We start from the raw sequence: 19594 nt of genomic DNA on the forward strand, positions 1-19594 counted from the left end.
GTGTCAACAATCTCTGGCAACGTGACAGCATTCAACAGGAAGGGGCAGCAAAGTCACTGTTCGTAACTTTCCATCACAAAGGATAATTTAAAACAACAAAAGGCTACGAGGGGCTTAAAAAAAGTCATAAAATTATTATAATAAAGAGGGAGACGAGAACATGATGGAGTTCGTGTTTAGAACCTAACGACAATAATTAAAGCGGGAATATTGTGTATGTATGCGCATCCGAAGTTCCGGGCGTGCAGCCGAAAATGAACGTAATTTGGGAAAAGGTCTGCACTGCGTCTGGCAGAGCTTCACATCTCATTAGGCCAGGAAAAAGACTCGCCCATGGTCACGTTTCACAATTACATCGCCTGGTTTCGGAGCCGGATAACAAGAATCGGGATAATTTACTTCACGAAACAATGAGAAGAAAAAAATGGCGCTTCGTTAAAAGTACTACGAGTCGAAATTGATACGAGGGGATTACTACCAGAACCATTTTCCACAGACAGGTAACGTTGTTTGATGTTTGAATTAAGCTAGAAAACAAACACGTGGAACATGTTTTAAACATTAATAGATGCTGTTTGATGGGTTTCATCCAATCAAATATTTAAAGCACTTGATGTATTTAAGTGGTTTCGTCAAAGAGTTTCCAGTATCTTCCATTTCTTGAAATTACTGGAAGGTACATACGGTTAAAGCTATACAGAAGCAACGAATACGGTTACAGTTACATACAGGGATCACTTACAATTATTCAATTACAGCTACACAGGGAATTCAACAAAATGTCGCCAAGTTTGGCAATTTCTAGCCAAATAAAGCGACAAAAACTAGACACTAAAATCACTGCCAGCCTGGCGATATCACGCCAAATTTCGCGAGACAGCCATTTACTTCAACGTTAAATATATTTCTCCTGTGGTCTTATTTTTCCAGCAAACCTTCGTTTAAGATCGTTCACATTACATTATCCAAAACTCGTAACACTATCAATGTTCTCATAGATCATCCAGATGATTACAACCGATTACTCGAAAAAAAAAGTTTAAATTATTTATTGCGGAATGATGGAAAAAGTACTATAATGATGAACATACAAAACTAAAGAAACTTTTTAACATAATATTCAAAATAAGAAAAGGGGAATTCTTAACCGATATTTTTACAAGAGTTTCAGCTCAATGATATCATTAAAGTTCTCTTCTAAAATTGTCCTTTAATGTCATTTATACTCTACCTTCTTCGTTTCAAGTGATGTTTACTGTTCCGCTACTTAGAGAGTGTTTCTTTTTGAAGACTGATTTAATTAATGCAATAATAATAATAATTTATTTCCCATATTACAATGCTACGGGCAAACAACGCCAGTTAATCAAAACTGTTTGTATTTTAAAACCAGAGGGAATCGGAAGAAAATTTATTCTAAATTGGACTATTAAAAAGATACTGAAATATATGCTAGACCAACTTTTAGAATAATGACTGGAAACAGAATATTTTCCGTTAAAAAGTTCTTTCTATATTTCGTAGCTTGTTTCAGAATAAATTCACAACTAAGCCGTTGAATAAACTAAGAAAAGTTGAAGATCCAACTACCTTCAAGAAATAACCTCAAATCTGTTACGACAGGGATCATTCTAATGAACTTTGAGCTTTGAAATCACATGTTAAAAAGAGTTACGACGACGGAATGGGAAAAAGAGAAACTAGCAGTAACATCAAGATGCTTAAATTTGTTTAAAGAACGAGAACGAAGACTTCAGCTAAAGACACCAAATGCACCATTCTACGTGACAGAGCGAAAATGTCGGATGTCGTTACCTTAACGACAGGTGCCTAGTCTCCGGCACACATTAGGACTCAAAATAAGGAAAATATTTCTCCGCAGAAATAGGAAAAGGAGGCATAAATCTCTCGTTAAAATCCACGCTTCCAGAAGCGCAAATCAAGTTTCTCTTCCTAACTCGATCTGGCAGGAAGTTGTGCATATTACAACAATAGAGGCTTAAATGTCCGAAGACGACAAGACACCCGCAAGCATTTAAAGGAATAAAAAGTGACTTTGGTACGTGATGAGATGCGCAGGTGGGGCTGGAAGGGGGTACGGGAGCAGGGGCCCGGGGCTTTAAATCCCATTTTGTATCCACATCCAAATCTGAGCAAGAAGAAAAAGGAAACACAGAGAGGAAAGATAATATCCATGGGTATTCCTGAAACATGGGCGGCATTTGTAAAATGGGCAAGCGAGGCGGTAAAAATTGATCTCTCCGGGCTGAGCTGGCAAGGACCGTCATAAAAACACGCCAGATATGATTTAAAAAAATTGCGAGGAATAAAACAGAATCTAGGGACATTAAAGCGGTTCTATCTCAGAGAGGATGGACTGAGCAATGGATTAGGGGTACCCCGCAGCGGCTCGTAAGAAAATATTAATGTGCAGCAAAGCAGATACAGAAACTCCACTTTCAATCAGGAAAAGTGCAATTTGTTCCGAACGATATGGGGAACCCGAAGTCGTTTTGACTACATCTTTCGGGCGTAGTGAAGCCGTCACTCTCAACGAGGACAGCGCAATGCACTTAAAGTTTCATCCCCACCCCCTCCTCTCGAGGAAAGCGCCCTCGTCTTCATCACGAGAAACAAGACACAACGGCGCAGACAATGAGAAGATACCAAAGATTGAGTTATGCTGCACGCCCACTAGAAGCCTGGCGTCAAGATCCCAGTGGGGTTACAATAAATCTTCCCTTCGTGGCACGACCCCGCCATTCCCCACGCATCGTAGAGAAGCACTTCGAAGATTGGCTCTCCTTTGGGCACAGGCTCAATGCCACTTGTCTCTCTCGTTCGTGAGACTTTTATGCGGAGACAGTTCTTGGAAAAAGAACGAAAATCCGCAGTAAATCTTAGACCTGGAATTTCCATTCCCAACTCGCGCGCACACACACATCTCGGTAATTACCACTGGCTTGCACGTTCAGACATGTTTCCTTGCCCTTCCTCGCACTATTAAAGAAACGAACACGATCATAACTTTAAAGACAAAGCGGACTGCCCACAGAACTCGGACATAACTGTCACTGAGAACTCTACGACATAATCCACTACCTATAAAGTATCTTTCTCATTAGTAAATAAGCTCGTAATAGAAAAAGAAAACTCTACAAGCAGGGGGTAACTCTACAAACATATGGGTCTATAAAACACCAACGGGGCGGGGCAATACTGGTGAATTTCTCTTCTACGAAAAGTTGGCTTCTTTTCGTTATCACGCACAATTTCTCCAAAAATTCGTATTCACTTGACTTAGCAATCTCGAGAAAATGTTCGTATTCAACGCATTCATCGGAGCTGTTTGGCTCAATAAATATATCAAATAAGCCAATTAATTATCATTACAATCAAAATAAAACTTGCAATCACAGTTTCGTATAAAACGAAGTCTGAGACTCTCGTGGGCAATCTTCCAAAGAATTAGTATTTTCCCGGACGTATTTTCTTCGTGCGAGTGATGCGTTGGTGGAATGAAACGTATGTCACAGACAAAAATTCTTCCAAACAGTGACGCAACCCAGTTTTGCGTTTAGCCAATAAAATTATCCAGCTGGGGGAAAAAATATGTTATGAACAAAAAATTCTGCACGACCTGCTAAAGAGAGCAGTTATTACACAATTAAATTTTAATGCTGACTAAAATTAATAAAAGTGTTTTCAAATAGAACGACAAGAAAGCCATCTATCATGTAGCAAAATCAAATTACGATTTTATTCGTAAAGTTCATTTTAATATTTTTTTTGGAGGGGGGGTGTTCGTTTACACGTGGAGGGAGACGCTCATTTATTGTACATTTTTACTGCATGTAAAATAATCTAAGGTACCTTACATTTTAATCATTCTCCGTATATTATTACGCATATAAATTAGAGGATAAAACATCATCTAGTAAAAATTATTTACGGTTTATTTAAATTGAGTGGAACATATAAAAAATTAACTTCGGAGAAAATAAAAAAATAAAGCGAATTTTATGTAAAAATAAATAAATAAAGAGAAATAAAAATAAAATAAATCTGACTATTTAGAGATAAATTTTTATTTGAAGGGCTTCGAAATAACAGCTCTTTTTCTACAACCTGAAATACCTCCAAATTGCGCATTAAAAAAGTTAATGTTTCTGAAATAATGCGCTTGGAATTAAGCACAAACTCTATTGAAATATTTATGACCAGCGAATATCAGATGTCAATCAATAATAGCCTTTATTTTCATTAATTCTACTAAATTTTTCTCAGTGCACTCCCAATGATTATTCTAATCTTAAAGGAAGAAAAATGACCATCTCTTGAGGTTATTTGAGATTTAATGGCAGAAAAATTTTAGTAATATTTAAGTTTTCTGTTATTTTTTTAACATTAAAAATCAATATTACATTCACAAATTAATTAGTAAAATGAAACCAAGACACAATTATTTAATTACTAAATATAAACCTCGTTACAATTACTAAAACAATAGTCTTTATTTAAATATTCAATGATTAAATTAAATTTACAATTTGTCACAGTAAATCAGTTTTTTCCTTATTTCTTATCAACACTACATACACTGCTCGACATTGAAAATGCAACACCAAGAAGGAGTGGTCAGAAAGTGATGAAATTTGGAAAAAAGACAGAGACAGCACGCAGCAATATGTGATCTTTATTTCAAAATGATAGTCAGAATACAGAGCGAGAACGGCGTCAGCTCAGTAGGATGTAGGACCAACGCGGACAGTGATGCACGAAGAAACACTTCCAGACATAGAGTCAATAAGAGTGCGGATGGTGTCCTGATTGATGGCTCTCCATTCCCTTTCAACCATTTGCCACAGTTCGTCTTCTAAACGAGGCAGGGGCAGAGTCCGCAAACGGCGTCCAATCACATCCCACACATGTTCGATTGGTGACAGGTCAGGAGACAGTGGCCAGGGAAGCATCTGCATACCTTGCAGAGCATGTTGGTCGATACGAGCACTGAGTGGTCGGGCGTTATCCTGCTGAAAAATTGCATCAGGCAGCCCCTGAAGGTAGGGGATTGCCACCGGCCTCAGTACATTATTCAAGTATCGTTGGGCCGTCATAGTGCCCTGAATACGAACTAGAGGTGACCTGGAATCGTAGGCAATAGCGCCCCAAACCATTATGCCACGTTGTCGCGCGGTGGGGCGTTTCACAGTTACTGCCGAATTAGATCTGTCTCCAAGTCGACTTCACACACTTATGCGGCGACTGTCACTGGATAAATAGAAGCGTGATTCATCTGAGAACACGACGTTTCGCCATTCCGTCATCCACATCGCTGCAGTCAGGCACCATTCTAAACGTTGGCTCTATGCTGTGGGGTCAATGGCAGTCTTCTTAACGGAAGCCGTGAGTGCAGGCCACGTTCAACCAATCGACGGGAAGTGGTTCTGGTAAACGTGGAACATCCAGGGTATCTTGCACATGCTGCAGAAACGTGGTACAAGTGACTTGCGGGACCGCCACAGCTTGTCGGCGGATGCGTCGATTCACGAGTGCTGACGTCACTCTGGCTGCACCTGCCCCCCTCCTTCTTCTCACATTTTCTTGTTCCAGCCATGTTCGCCATAGCCGATGCACCGTGCTCGCATCCATGTGGGTATCAGTTGCGATTTGACGTAAGGACCAACCCGCCCTTCTCAGTCCGATCACCATACCCCTCGTAAAATCGTCCATCTGCTGGAAGTGCCTTCGTTGACGGCGGCCTGACCTATTACACGTAACCTCCGGGACCAAAAAACCAACTTTTTTTGATAATTCGTCTGGCAGAAATAACGACACGAATATTGCCCATTCTGCACGTTCCTTCCCTTATATCTTATGTCACGTGCGTCGGAGAGCTGCGCATTTCACATCATTCGCATAACTAAATTTTTCTCAGCGCACTCCCAATGATTATTCTAATCTTAAAGGAAGAAAAACAGTGACGCGTGTCTATTCTAAAATTTGCATAAATTTCTGACCACTCCTTCTTGGTGTTGCATTTTCAATGTCGAGTAGTGTATGTTCGAAGACATAAAACAGAATTAAGGTAAAATAACGCGCCGAATAATTTAGAAATCAAACAATAACAATCAGCGTCATATTTGCCAATTTTCACAGGACTAGTTTCGATGGTTTTAACGAACCATTCTTTTAGCAAATATAATGCTGATTGTTGTTGTTTGATTTCTAAATTAATAAAAACAGAATATTAATTATTAGTTTGGTATCAAAGGTAAAAATCGTAAGAAATTAACAATGTTCTTGGCGGGATTCGAACCACTGATCTTTAAGTTACTAACCAGAAGTAACTTAAAGACCCCAGCACGCACGGAAGATCGCGGTAAGCCCTTTTAATTTGTTCAATTTTAGAAATTTCACCATAAGCCATTTCTTTTCACTAAGAAATGTCTTTCACTTTTCACTTCGTGAAAAGAAGTGTAATGCAACTCCAATCCCCCCCCCCCAAAAAAAAAACTGAAGCTATCTCTATGCCAAAAGCAAAATGCCTAAAAAGTATTTAAAATTCATTAAAAAAAAGAGTTGCATATGTATAACAAATCATCCATAAGTTTTCTTCCGTACAGAAATTTAGAACTGAACCATTATCAGGGAAGAGTTTTCAAAACGTAACAGAATCTAAAAGATGCTTTATTTTGCAAAGAGATTATATGTGCTATGCTTATATCACATCGCTACCTCCGAGTTTAGACGCCTTAAAGTCCCCAAAATTCAGAATTTGAAATATAATGTCCACAGAATACGTAGCGCTTCCGTACAGCTTACATTCAATTGAGTGTCGGATTGGTACCTGTTATCCAGTACGGGGGGGGGATTTTTGAATGAAACATCATTATCACAGCCTTCGGCCCGGCTTAGAATTCCCATAACGGCACGTATGTTTGTAAGTGTAGAGTGTGTTTACAGCTTAGGAGCGCTTAAAATAATGTCGGGCCAAAAGTCCTCTCAAGAAGTGGCCGGTAGGAGGGCGGTTCAAGGGTATTCCACCCCTCTACCACTATTATTAACTTCTCCAGAGGATTTTGGAGTTGTGTACTTTGAGTGCCCCTTACTACAAACTTGCTAGGCTTATAAAAGCCATGCCTTCACCGGGATTCGAACCCTGGCCTATCCCCGACACGAGAAAATATTATACTATACACTATACTGGATAGGCAGTTGGTGTAGAGGACAAAGAGATCTATTCCCTTAAGGTAGTCCATTAAAATTGGGACGGATCCAGGAAAATTCGTACTTACAACCTATAAGGTGCACAATACTTACCCAACGATAGGCGCATCCTCTGCGTCTTAGTCCCGTCAAAATTTGCGAACCTGATTTGGCCGAAGTTTAAACCAAGATATTAAATAGAAATTTACAGCAATTAATTCCTAATTCTGAAACATAAAAACAATAATATATTAATGCAAGTTTCTAAAGCCCTCCTCCACATAGGTTGAAACGAACAGCTAGAACGACAGCAAAGAAATTCAGATAACATAGTTATAGCAGCTCGCCGAGAACGTCATTAGGAGGACAACACCAAAAAGAGTCTCCAAGCCGGCTCTGACGTCATCAGAAAAGGAGAGTAAAAAATAAAAAGGGAGGGGGAACAGGGAAAGAAGAAAAAGTTATAACTTTAAGCCGTATCACACCCATGAAGTATTTTGAAAAATTTCCCCGCTTTTAGGTTCCTATCCAATAAAGTTCCGTAGCACCTAAATTTGGCAGCTCGTACTTCTATCGCAGAATGGCACGATAAGGCAGATGGACGTCAGAAAGGAAGATTGGTGAATTATGGGGGATACGTCGAGTTTAAAGCTTTTTTGCGAGAAAAGCATAATCGCCGTGGGTAACTTGCCAATTTTGGAAGCAGGTAAACAGACGGGCAACGAAAGGAGAAACGGGAATCTATAAAATTATAGTCGACTCAAGGAACACGTACCCATTAAAAAATATTCCTCCAGACAGTTTTATGGCGCTTTACAGTTAAGCCTTATTTCGGAGCAGTTTTAATATTGCTTTCAAAGAATTTCTGCTTTTTCAGGAAGGAAATCTTACGTATTTTATATAAAGGAGGACAGTTTCCTATCTCTCAAAATAAAGGAAAATATATTTAAAAAAAATCGTAGCACATCAAGAGATATTTGGTCCAAATACTTGCCATATTTCTCAGTAAAAAAACTGATGCAGCCACCATTTAGAAAAACCTGGTTTTTCTAAATTTATATCAATTAAATCAAATGTTTGTTACTTCATCTATTTTTATTAAAAATTCTACTTTATGAAGCATAACGTATAATTTAACTGGCTTTTAATTAAAGAACAATTAAGTTTTATAATATATTTGAAAAATACACTTTATAACAAATACCATAATTTTATTTTATTCTGTGTTATTTCTACAGTATCAGCAAATCTAAATTAATGTTGATCTGTTCGTATACAGAGGTCACTTAAGTTTTTGAGATAAATGCAGACGATAAGTGGCAGAAAAAAGTTAAAAGTTTGATTTGAAAATATGAACTATTTTAGCCCAGGAGCTTCAAACAAAGTATCACTTGCCATTTATGAATTTTAGCCAAACTCTATTATGTTGTTCCATCGACAGAAAAGTCTTAAATACCAAAATTGTAAAGTTTTGGATTATATTTTAATATAATTTTTTCATTGAAAACTGTTACGGGTTTCAAATATCACTTCCGGTTGACCAATTTTACCCAAATCTAATGATGTCGATGAGATTGTAAAACTAGTTAACGAAACAGTGTTGGAACGTAATACTGAAGGATAATACTGCTCAGGATGCTGAAGAATTATTTCAACTGGTCAAAGTCTTTCTATTCTAAGAGAAAAAATAGGGCAACGAGTGGTTGAAGATGACGAAATGAGCGTTTCTGAAGATGAGAAGCAAGAAGAACTTTCAATGGATTTTCTAAAAAAAAGTGTTAACCCGGAAGCACGCCCGCTCATATGAGTTACACAAGCAAGCGCAACGGATCCAAAAGACCCAATTCGTATTTTTTGCAGAAAAAAAAATGAAAAGCTTCAGGAAAAATGTAACATTTATGGAAATAATAAATTTTATGATAAAATTTAAAATATATGCAAATAAAATTTTTAATTTTCTCAAATGCTTTTATGAAATAAAATTTCTTAAAAGGAACAGAAAATCGTATTATATATTAGCATAGGAAAACAAACGCGGGAAAAATGTTCTTCAAGCGCGTGGGGCCACCGGACCAATGCGCGTGCTTGTGCTTTAACCACTATAATGGAAATTATGGATCAGGTTATAAAAAATGATTTAAATTTTGATAGAAGTTCAAAGGCAACCCGAATGCGATGTCTAGCTATCGAGGAGTACTTGCTGAACGAAACAGGAAAAGGCAAATGACGCTAGATGACTTCCTTACACACGCTCACACACACACAAATAAACAATAACAACAATAACAACAACAACAAAAAAAAAAAAAAAAAAATTAAATTACGTCCAAAGGAGCGTTTCCTTTAACATTTTGTATGTTATTTTTATTTATTAAATATCGTGTTCTTCGCACTTAAATCATAAAATTCAGTTCAACAGCAATATCGCAAAATAATTTTAAATTGAGCATATCTTTAGAATTTCCAACACACAGTCTCGCGCGCTGGAGATAAAAATGTTTTTTCTGTCACAAGTTACCATTGCTTGCTTTGAAATCCTTGAGTTTGTTAATCAAAAATTCGTCAAAGTTTTACAAAACATGAAATTCATAATAAAACAGATTCCAAATTTCGGATTTGGGCTTCCAGATGCCCATATTCGCAGTAGGATTACGTCATTGAAAATTGGATGGCTCTATGTACCGCTGTTTTATTACACTGCAAGAAAAGTACATTTATGCAGATTCTTCATTATTCAATTTCTTCAAATATAATACAGGGCGATAATATTTGGTGGCAACAGTTTGAAAAGTGAAACGGACATTCAGAGTGATTCGACGCAAAATTGCAAAACGAAAACAATAGTCCCTCAGGAACAAAGCGCCTTTGGACTAAAAAGTTAAATGAGGTAGAGACAAACATAACTTCTTTATTCAATTTTTTTAAATTTATTTTCACGATTATTTTATGAATAAAATCGATATGAGCAACACACAGCTCTATAATTAAAGTAATAAAACAGTATTTAACATTAAAAGTTACAAAAGAAGATAAAAACAAAACTTTTTTCTCTCTCTCTCTTCCGTTTTACTTATACCCATAATTTACGGTTAAGATGACCTCGTTTAATGCTCGAACTTCGGAAATCTTATCCCACGTGTTAATCGAGGTCTTACTATAATTTTCTTTTCCACAGAGAATTTCATAGGAACCAAATTATTCTCCTTCAAGAATTATAATTGAAAAAAATAATTACATCAGTTATATTTTCTATCCCTAAAAAATTTAAAAGAAAGGTAAACTTTCAGTAACTTCTGAGATGAGTTCAGATCATGACCCAACTCATCTGAAACATCTTAGAAAGGTTCACTGTATATATATACATACACTGAACAGCTAAAACATAATGACTACCTATTCAAAATAACACGTTGCGCGACCTTTGGCCTACAACATACCTAAAATTCGCCTTGCCTTCAATGCCCCAAGTTCTTGGTAGATGACAGGTTGTACTAAATGTCTAAGCAGCGATCACATAAAGTCAAGATATTCTGACACGGTGGTGTTTGAGCTCTGAGCTGCCGCTCCAGGACATCCCAAATGTACTCTATCGGATTAAGATCCAGAGAGTTAGGCGGGCCAGGAAATTAATTGGAATTCATCCTTATGCTCCTTGAACCACTCCACCACAATTCCAACCTTGTGACATCGGGCGTTGTCCTGTTCGAAGATTCCATTTCCACTTGGGAAGACAGAGACCATGTAACGGTGCAATTGATCCGCAGTTACGTTCAGATAGTCCGCAGCTTTCATAGTCTGGTCTAGCATAACTAAGGGCCTCACAGCCGTCCATAAGAACGTCCCCCACAGCATAATACCGCCACCACCAAGCTGTTTATGACCTGCTGTACAGGGAAGGAGCAACTATTATTCGCCTGAAAGACAGCGTACCCTGACACGACCATCGACGTGATGGATGGGAAATTGTAATTCATTCGACCAGGCAACTGTCTTCCACTCATCCAAGGTCCAGTCTCAATGTTCCCGGGCCCACTGCAAGCGTAGTTGACAATGGCGTTTGGTCAACAGAGACACACGTGGGCTGCGCAATCCCATATCCAACAGTGTCCGCTGAACTCTGTGTTCCGAAACACTTGGACTAGGACCTACATTGTATGGGGCTGTCAGCTGAACCACTTTCTGGTACCGAATATACTGTACCAAGTGCGACAGTCTCCGACGTCATTTTTTTTATGACGTGTGGACGTCCAACACCTTGGCGTCTAGTACTGATTTCACTGTTATTTATCCACTATGCACAAATACTAACAACGGCAGATCGCGAACAATCTACCAGTAGTGCAGTTTAGAAGATACTCGTTCCCAGTCTGAAATTAGAATCTGTTCTCTATCAAATTCGATCACATCAGCAGCTTTTCCTATTACTCGGAAAAGTAATTGCAAGATTGATTCCTTACTTTCACCAGCAGGAGTAAAATACCATTCCCACTCAATCACGTGCTCTTCACGTCATTCAGACGACTTGAATTGAAAAGTGCGGGGGATGGTCATAATGTTTTGGCTGGTCAGTGTTATAGATTGCAAGAGGTAGATGTGTCGCGTAAGGCAGAAATACTGTTAAAAAATAAAAATAATTGATTAAGAGTGTAGTATACTGTTTTCAGATCGCTCGGGGAGTTAAAAAATCTGTTGCTCCTGATTGAAAGAATTAATGAGTAAAATGATTAAGCTCTTAGGAGATGTCGAAGGACAATAAACGTAAAAGCCACACAGAGCTATAAATGCCCGCGTGTATAGTATAATGTAAGGCGTGTGAAAGATGGAAAAACTTATTTTATCCCCCGCCTAATAATAATAATTCTGAACGACAAGCAGAAAACACAAAAAACTGCATTAATTTTACGACAATAACGGAACTGAAAAACTTGTATTATTTCTCATTATAACAAAATGTTAATTCGTTCATATGCACCAAAATTTTAATTAAAATGATCTATTTATTCTCAGCCAAGAATAAATAGATAAATAAAGTTTTGGAATAAATTACATAAATAAGATTTTTCGATTAAACCCCGGTGGACTCTTGGAATATTCATTAAACAAATCTAAGGCTTCGGCCCGATTCTAAATAACCTGTTGAAACGGACAGCGTAAATATACACAGACATCATAATTTCATTTACCAAATGACCGAATCCACACCCCATTTAAAACGTAGAGGAGTTAAAAAAAAACTACAAACTATCGACGAGAATGAGGACAGTAGAATTTAAAAACAGAAAAAAAAAAAGGGGGGGGAAGAAAAGCAAAAGAAATATTCCCAAGAAGCAACCTTCCAGTCATCACATACTCCTCAGGATGACTCGATTAGGAACTGGCGAATCGAAATCTTTGAAGCGACATTTTTTTTGCCATTTTCTTTTTTCCATTTTTAATTTCAAATGAAACTCTTGCAGCGCGAAGAACGTCGCGTTACTGCAGAACGCGTCAAATTCATTCCGGACCATCGCCGCGCATACTTAATGCGAAAAAATCTCGGCGCCGGCGTGCACGGACTAATAGAATATTTAAGAGGATATTCAGATTCTACTTAAAAGAGAAACGATGGGAGAGGTAATAGTAATAATAATAAGGAGAAGAGCGGCACACTGGCTGGCAGAGGGGTAATGGAGGTAAAATAGCGCGCTGGGAGCGACCTCTCATCGGCGCTACGTTTGCTCTACGGTAATGAGAAGAAGAGGGTAATAGGGGTTATTCATATATTTCCATGGAAATTTTTGATAAAATTGTCAGGTATTAAACTCCGTATTACACAAAAGCTCAAATCTTATCAAAAGTATTTTGCACTCACGATTTATTACTAAGCTTAAGGTGTTTTTTTTATTTTTTTTTATTTTTTTTTTTTTTTCGGGGGGGGCACGGGGTAAAAAAAAAAAAAAGGAAAAATTCACGAAAATTTTGCTGTCGAAGATTTTTGCGTTAATAAGAGGTAAGAAATTTAATAACGAGATTTTTCTTATTATAGGAACTTTATTAGCGATTAACTGAAAATCATGCCTACAGCCGCCCCTGTTGCTTAACACTAGTTGAGCGGGCTGCCACAGTCTTAGATCCAGTTTCGGATCCCAGAGAAAGAAGCATTAAAAGGTATTTTCGGCATAAACGCATATAAAACACTATCAGGCGGAAAAGAGATCCACTCCGTGAGGTCGTGATAGAAGGCACTCGGATCCTTCATCCTGGATTATTCTCGAGGGACGTAGCTTCGGACTCGTCTCCAAGCTTCGGACGTAGCTTCATCGGGACTGAAATTCCCACTGATTCATTCTTAGCAATGTTCTCGATGATGAGACGGCTAAGTAGCCGATAAGCTTGGGGATCCTTGAAGAATGGTTAACCAGAAGAGCGCGCAGCGGTTCGGGGGTGGGACACCTTTACAACAAACAATACCCTTGCAATTCGCACACTAGCATCAGCATTTCTTCCAAAGCAAAAAGCAGGTGAGAAATATCGTCTAAAGTTATGCGGTTCAAAATCATCGCCTTGTTTCTTTTAACGACTTTAAGATCATCTAATCGTGTTCTTTCATTTCAGGTTTCATAGTTTTGAAAAGTTGCACAGTCCGAGGTCTGGACTGCATTGTAGATGCGGATCTACATTAATCTCTTTTCCCTTCGTATTCAAACAAGAAAAGTGCTAAATGAACTCGTGTCTTACTGTGTTATTAAATCCAACATCTCTTCCCCAAATCTAGTCTTACTCGCACAATTCGGCGCTTTAAAAGTTCCAAAACTTCATGACAAAAGATTCCATTAACATTCCAGTTCGGTATTATGAACTTTTTGGGTATTAAACCACGAACTCTAAACAGTTCTCGATCATCTTCGAAACGACCACCCTATTCATACACACACGTTCCAGTGATAAGCTATGCTCACCGTACATACAATGAATGCACTTTGTTAACAATTTCAGCCTGTTTTCCGCCCGATTTAATGAAAAATTTAAGAACAGTTTTTGCTCGATTTTTTTTGTAGTAACTATTCCGAGACAAACGATCCAGATTTACAAATCTCTTAACTTCGCACACCTAAACGCCATCGTGCAACTTGGGAGGTATACATGAGGGGGTATTTATTAAGCCTTGCCCATATGGGTTCGCGCCACTGCTGTTAAGTCTGAAATTATCATTTGAGCTCATCGTTTTATCTATTTTACCATTCCGGAGGGTGTGCATCATAAGCGAAAGAATGATGTAGGTTACTAGAGAGTAGTGAATAAAAGTTATAAAGCAATTTTTTTAAATTGAAAGTTATATTTGGAAATGCACACTAGACTTTTCGGAGCAGAAAACGCGAAAAAATAACTGTGCTGTCACCAGGATTCAAAACCACGGAACTTCCAATTTGCTACTTGGCTAATATGTTAACCATGTCATGCCAACATATATGGAGAGGTGTTTTAACTTCTCCCAATCAAATGTTAGAAATGATATAAATGCAACACCATCAATTCAGAAACAAATTACCATTCACATGGATGTAGGTTTTGCATAACATAATTATACAGTAATTCATATAATTAAAAATAAGCTATATTAACAGACACAATTAAACAGTATGCTTTCTATAAAACGGAGCATTTGGCATCGAACTCGCTTGTCATCACTGCCAGACAATAATGGGAACTTTGTTTAAATTCAGGAAATGGCATCTTTTCATACTCCTGTAACTCAGGGAAGCAAAGTAATTCAAAGGTCCGTCTTCTAGTTTCAATTTTGAAATACGATCAGTCTGCAATATATTTTTGCGGAAATTCTATCAAAAAGTGAAAGTAAAATTTACTTTGCATTTGATCAGATTATGGCAAAGCACTCGACGAGCATCTGTCGAGAAGACCGACGAGAAGGATTCCCTTGGAGAACTTGCTAACAGAAACTGAGTCGTATTCACTTACACAAAAGAAAAACCACAGAACTCCATACAGTTCACCGGGTTTTGAACAGAGTCTAGCTACCAACATTCTTCCCGCTCACACATTGGGGGGAAAAAAAAATTAATAATTATAACTCTACATATAAATATATTCAACGCCCGAAACTGATTATTACTACTTTCTTATATAGATGCAGAATCACCTTACATTTTAATATCGTTCCAACCAAAGTTTTATATAGTTAACCCCTTGGGTACATTTGACGTCTGAGACACGTCATTCACTTTTTTCCCCTAGGAGCGGTTGACGTGTCTAAGACGTCAAACCAAAAATTAAACTCTTGGGTACATTTGACGTCTGAGAGACGACATTCACTTGTTTTCCCTAGGAGCGGATGACATGTCTAAAACGTTATTTGAGGTTAGGCACAATTCTGTTCATTTCATTGTAGCTTGTATCAGTCATAATAGAAGAGGCAATTACAGTATTTCGGTGAACATTATTTGCAATACACTGCCCCATTATGTCAAAAACAAGGAATATATTTTATAATAGTGATAGCGAAAGTGACTTTGAGAAATCTAAAGAAAATTGTTTAGTGATCCTGAAATTGACAATTACAATGTCAATTTACAAAGCGAAGGTGATGAAGACGATATTGAACTAGAAAATGATGACAATTGCAATATAATATCAAGATTTCGAAGACGCACAAGACGCCTATCGAGCAGTGATAGTGAATTTTCTCGTGACCAGTATCAGAGGAATGGATTTGGGAAGAAGAAAATGTAGCCGATATAAAAAGTTTTTTTTTTGAAATATCTGGAATTAATCCTTTGAGCCAGCGTAGACTAGGTAGCATTCCTACACATTTAGATGTTTTGAAAGAAGTCTTGAATGAAGATTTTTGGGACACTATAGTAGAAGAGACGAATAGGTATGCCAGACAAGGGATAGGAAAAAAAAAAAAAAAAAGAGTTTCCTGTAAGTTCTGATGAAATGAAAGCTTATATTGCATTATGCATCTTGATGCCAAAAATGCATATGTATTGGTCAAAACGATATGCAATAAGTACTCCAATTTTTGCCAGCACTATGGCACGCGATAGGCTTTTCATATTTCAAGCATTCTACATTTTACGGATAATGAAAAGGAAAATAAAGATGACAGAATAAGAAAGATTAGAAATATAGTGGATTACCTAAATATAAATTTTGTTAAATTTATACTCCTAAAGTGAAGTAGCTATTGATGAATTGCAACCAAAAATTATATCCGCTCCACATGCAAAAATTTTCTCAAATAAATCCGTACCCAAGGGGTTAATGTATGTGTCCTTGTCTACTAGAACTTTTATCGGCGTATCTAGCGACTACTCGTTGGTTTACTTTCATTATATCAAATATAAATTCGAAAATGGGTTAAAATACCCTTTTATTCACTCAAAGAAAAAACGACAGTCGGCCCCTTCTTGGGCTTTAACTTAAGATGGAAAATAAGAAACTAAACTAATTCTAACTAGCCAAACTTTAGCCGACCCTGTACAAAGATAACTAACCGAGTTGGCCCGTAATTAAACCTCACCGGCGAATACTAACACGCACGTAACACTACGGCCATTTGTAGTAATGTACCCTAACAGTAACGACGCGGCACGAAAGCAGAAGCCGCTTCTACTGAAGTGACTGAATTTCCCCATTAAATACTGGTTTTACTTAATATACATAAAACGCGATACTGAAATCTCATTCTGGCAGGGAGTTATAGGTAGAAAACAAGAATTTAAAGGAAAGGGATTCAAAATCAAAAATAACTATTAGAAAATTAAAATAATCCTCACACTTTTATTTCCTTGCCTTCTTTCTCCCCCTTTTTTTTTAATTATTATTATTACTGAAAATTTTTATTCGATAATAATCTAAGCTACAATAAATGTTGAACGCATAATATTTTCTAGACATTAATTAAAACATCCTTTACCTCTGACAGAAAAAAAATTAAATTCAGTTTTAAAATTTATTCCTTACATGTAACTCAGCTCCGACAGGACGAGACAGTTCGGGTTCGTTCGGTAGAAAGGAATGAGAACATGGGCGTTTTAAAAAAGATCTTAACTTATGACAGAAAAAACAAAATTAAATTAAGTTTTAAACTTTGTTCGTTATATATACTTAAGCTCTGATGCGAGGGGTCGGGTTCATTCGGTAGAAAGGGATGCGAATATGGGCCTTTCCTGATCTTGCCCTTGCGTAACGTGAGTAAGTTTCCATTAGAAAGTCATCTGTAGACAGCCCTCGCGTGCTCTGCCGTAATCAATTACCTACCTACTGTTCGCATCCAAGGCACCTGATCACACTATAAATGAGATTACACTACATTGAATCTTTAATGACCGCCCATGCATGGGCAATGGGAGTGTGGATGAGGCACGGATCGAACATTATAAACAACCACATGCGATCTCACGTTCTATCACATTGAAGGCGTATTTCATTAAAAATTATATCTGTATTCCGGATTTATTAAAAGTCTTTAATTTGTTGATCATACAACAACCCACCTAATACATCAACGAATTTCTCTACAAAAACACGACTGGAATTATATAGTTTTTCTCGACCACCACGGTAAGATAAAAAATTTCCCCGCAACTCCCATCATACTTTTAATTTGGTACAAGACATGACAAAATTCTGATGTAAATATGTAGTTCTTGGTTTTTTGGTATGTAGTTCTTGGCTATTAGTTGTTGAGCTCTCCAGTACTTATGAGCAATGTCAGAGTTCGGAAGTGCAACTCACATGCCTAAATGCTCGCACAAAATGTAATTAATTCTTTAGCGGACGTATTAGTTTATTCCCTTGACTGATTATTCGTGAAAAAAGCTTCATAAAAACGGGCTAATAAGCATTTTGAGAATTACTGTTTTAAGTAGAGACATCTACGAACCGGAAAACTAGCCAAGTTTACCAATTTTATTACATATGTCTCTATTAATTGGGAAACACAGAAATAAGCATCCAAATTCACCATGCCGTAATGGACTGGATTCACTAAATATCAAAACCATGAATTCACCACTCCCAAATTAACACTTAAGGTCTACAAACCAAGATAGATAACACGTGAGGACTATACTTGGCAACCAATGGTGCAGAGCTGGTGTCCTTCGCGCTTGCAATGGCAGCTATCTAAACATTCTGCATCGAAAATTTATTCGAAATCAAAGCACAAACAGGATCGAGCAAGAAAATGACATAAATGAAGAGATAAACAACCATGTCCCGTTAAAAGTCAAAAGCTGCCACTTGCAGACAGACACAGTTCGGAACAATAATTTGATTTCTTTAGAAACAGCCTTCAATCTCCTTCTTTCAGCAGAAAGAGCAGCCTTCAGCAGCCTCGCCTTCATCATATTATCACTTCTGTACACTATTACACTTTCCTAGCAGAACTAAAAGATAGAAGACGGATAAGTCTGAAGAACAGGAGTAATCCTCGTTGCCAAGAAATCTACCACTTCCCACAATAAGCAGAATCCACTGTAATACCACTGTATCACTTAATAGTCTCATAATATGAAATTCAAAGCAGACTTGTAATTAAGAAGGCCTGGAGAGCGAATCTTGAATATGAGAGGATCTCGAGGTAAATTCTAAATACAGGCAGAAGTCATTTTGTTGCGCTGCTGGTTGTTCCATAACAGTCGGCCGATTCTAATACAAAACAGTTGCTTCGGGGTAACGTTTGGCACTTCCTGTGAAGCACCTTGGGCAACGCTGTTGGTGATAAGAAAGTTACATGACCGATGGATTCGGCCTTTCCCGACCAATGTTTGACAACCATTGGAAGCGTGCAATAAATAACGGAACACGAGGAAAATTCACCTCTCGCAATAAAGCATTTTCGCTTGAGATGCAGATAAAGCAAAAGCTGAATATTGTCAAAGTCTGAACTGTACTCTAGCCTGCATTTCTTGCCTATAAGACCAAAATGTTTAACATAAACACAAACAAAACGTTACTTACCACTTACTGAATCAATAGCATTACTCTCTAACTGCTTTTCTTTAAAAAGCGCACGTATACTAAATGATATAAATGTCCACCAGACCTTCCAGTAATTCCTAGCAGATAAGAAAATAATTCACTCCCCAGAACGCGGACTTGGAGCTCCGGTTGAAAGGCAATAAATTCACCTTAATTATATTTTATAAACTTCCGACCGCACAAGTTTGTGTCCGGAACATTGGCGTGACATTTTAAAGTTTTTGGTACTCTGCCCGTGTTTCTTCGCCGATCTAATTAGTAATATGCATTACCAAACAGCCCATTTTTTACCTTATTTACCTCATAAGCGCGTAAATGGTCTGCGGTACGAGGAAGGCGAACAAATTTCAGTACGAGGTTAAAAAATAAATTCGAACCAGCAAAACATAAAAAAAATTAG

The 19594-nt window shown here is 37.6% G+C and overlaps 1 protein-coding gene across 7 annotated transcripts in view; it reads right to left on the minus strand.

Moving 5' to 3' along the window:
* Positions 1-19594, minus strand: part of LOC118196962 (semaphorin-2A-like) — a 745632-nt gene that overhangs the window by 453677 nt on the left and 272361 nt on the right. Inside the window, exon 1 of one of the 7 annotated variants that reach the window (XM_085810489.1) lies at positions 7324-7469. The exons of the other annotated variants lie outside the window; for them this stretch is intronic. Within the exon in view, the coding sequence (XP_085666615.1) occupies positions 7324-7339 (16 nt within the window). The 5' untranslated portion in view covers positions 7340-7469. Of the gene's footprint in view, positions 1-7323; positions 7470-19594 lie in introns of those variants that run through there. 7 annotated transcript variants of the gene reach the window in all.

This window comes from Stegodyphus dumicola, chromosome 2 (assembly GCF_044657685.1).
Source record: "Stegodyphus dumicola isolate Sdum_Otavi_A_Nest chromosome 2, ASM4465768v1".
Classification (NCBI taxonomy): domain Eukaryota; kingdom Metazoa; phylum Arthropoda; class Arachnida; order Araneae; family Eresidae; genus Stegodyphus; species Stegodyphus dumicola.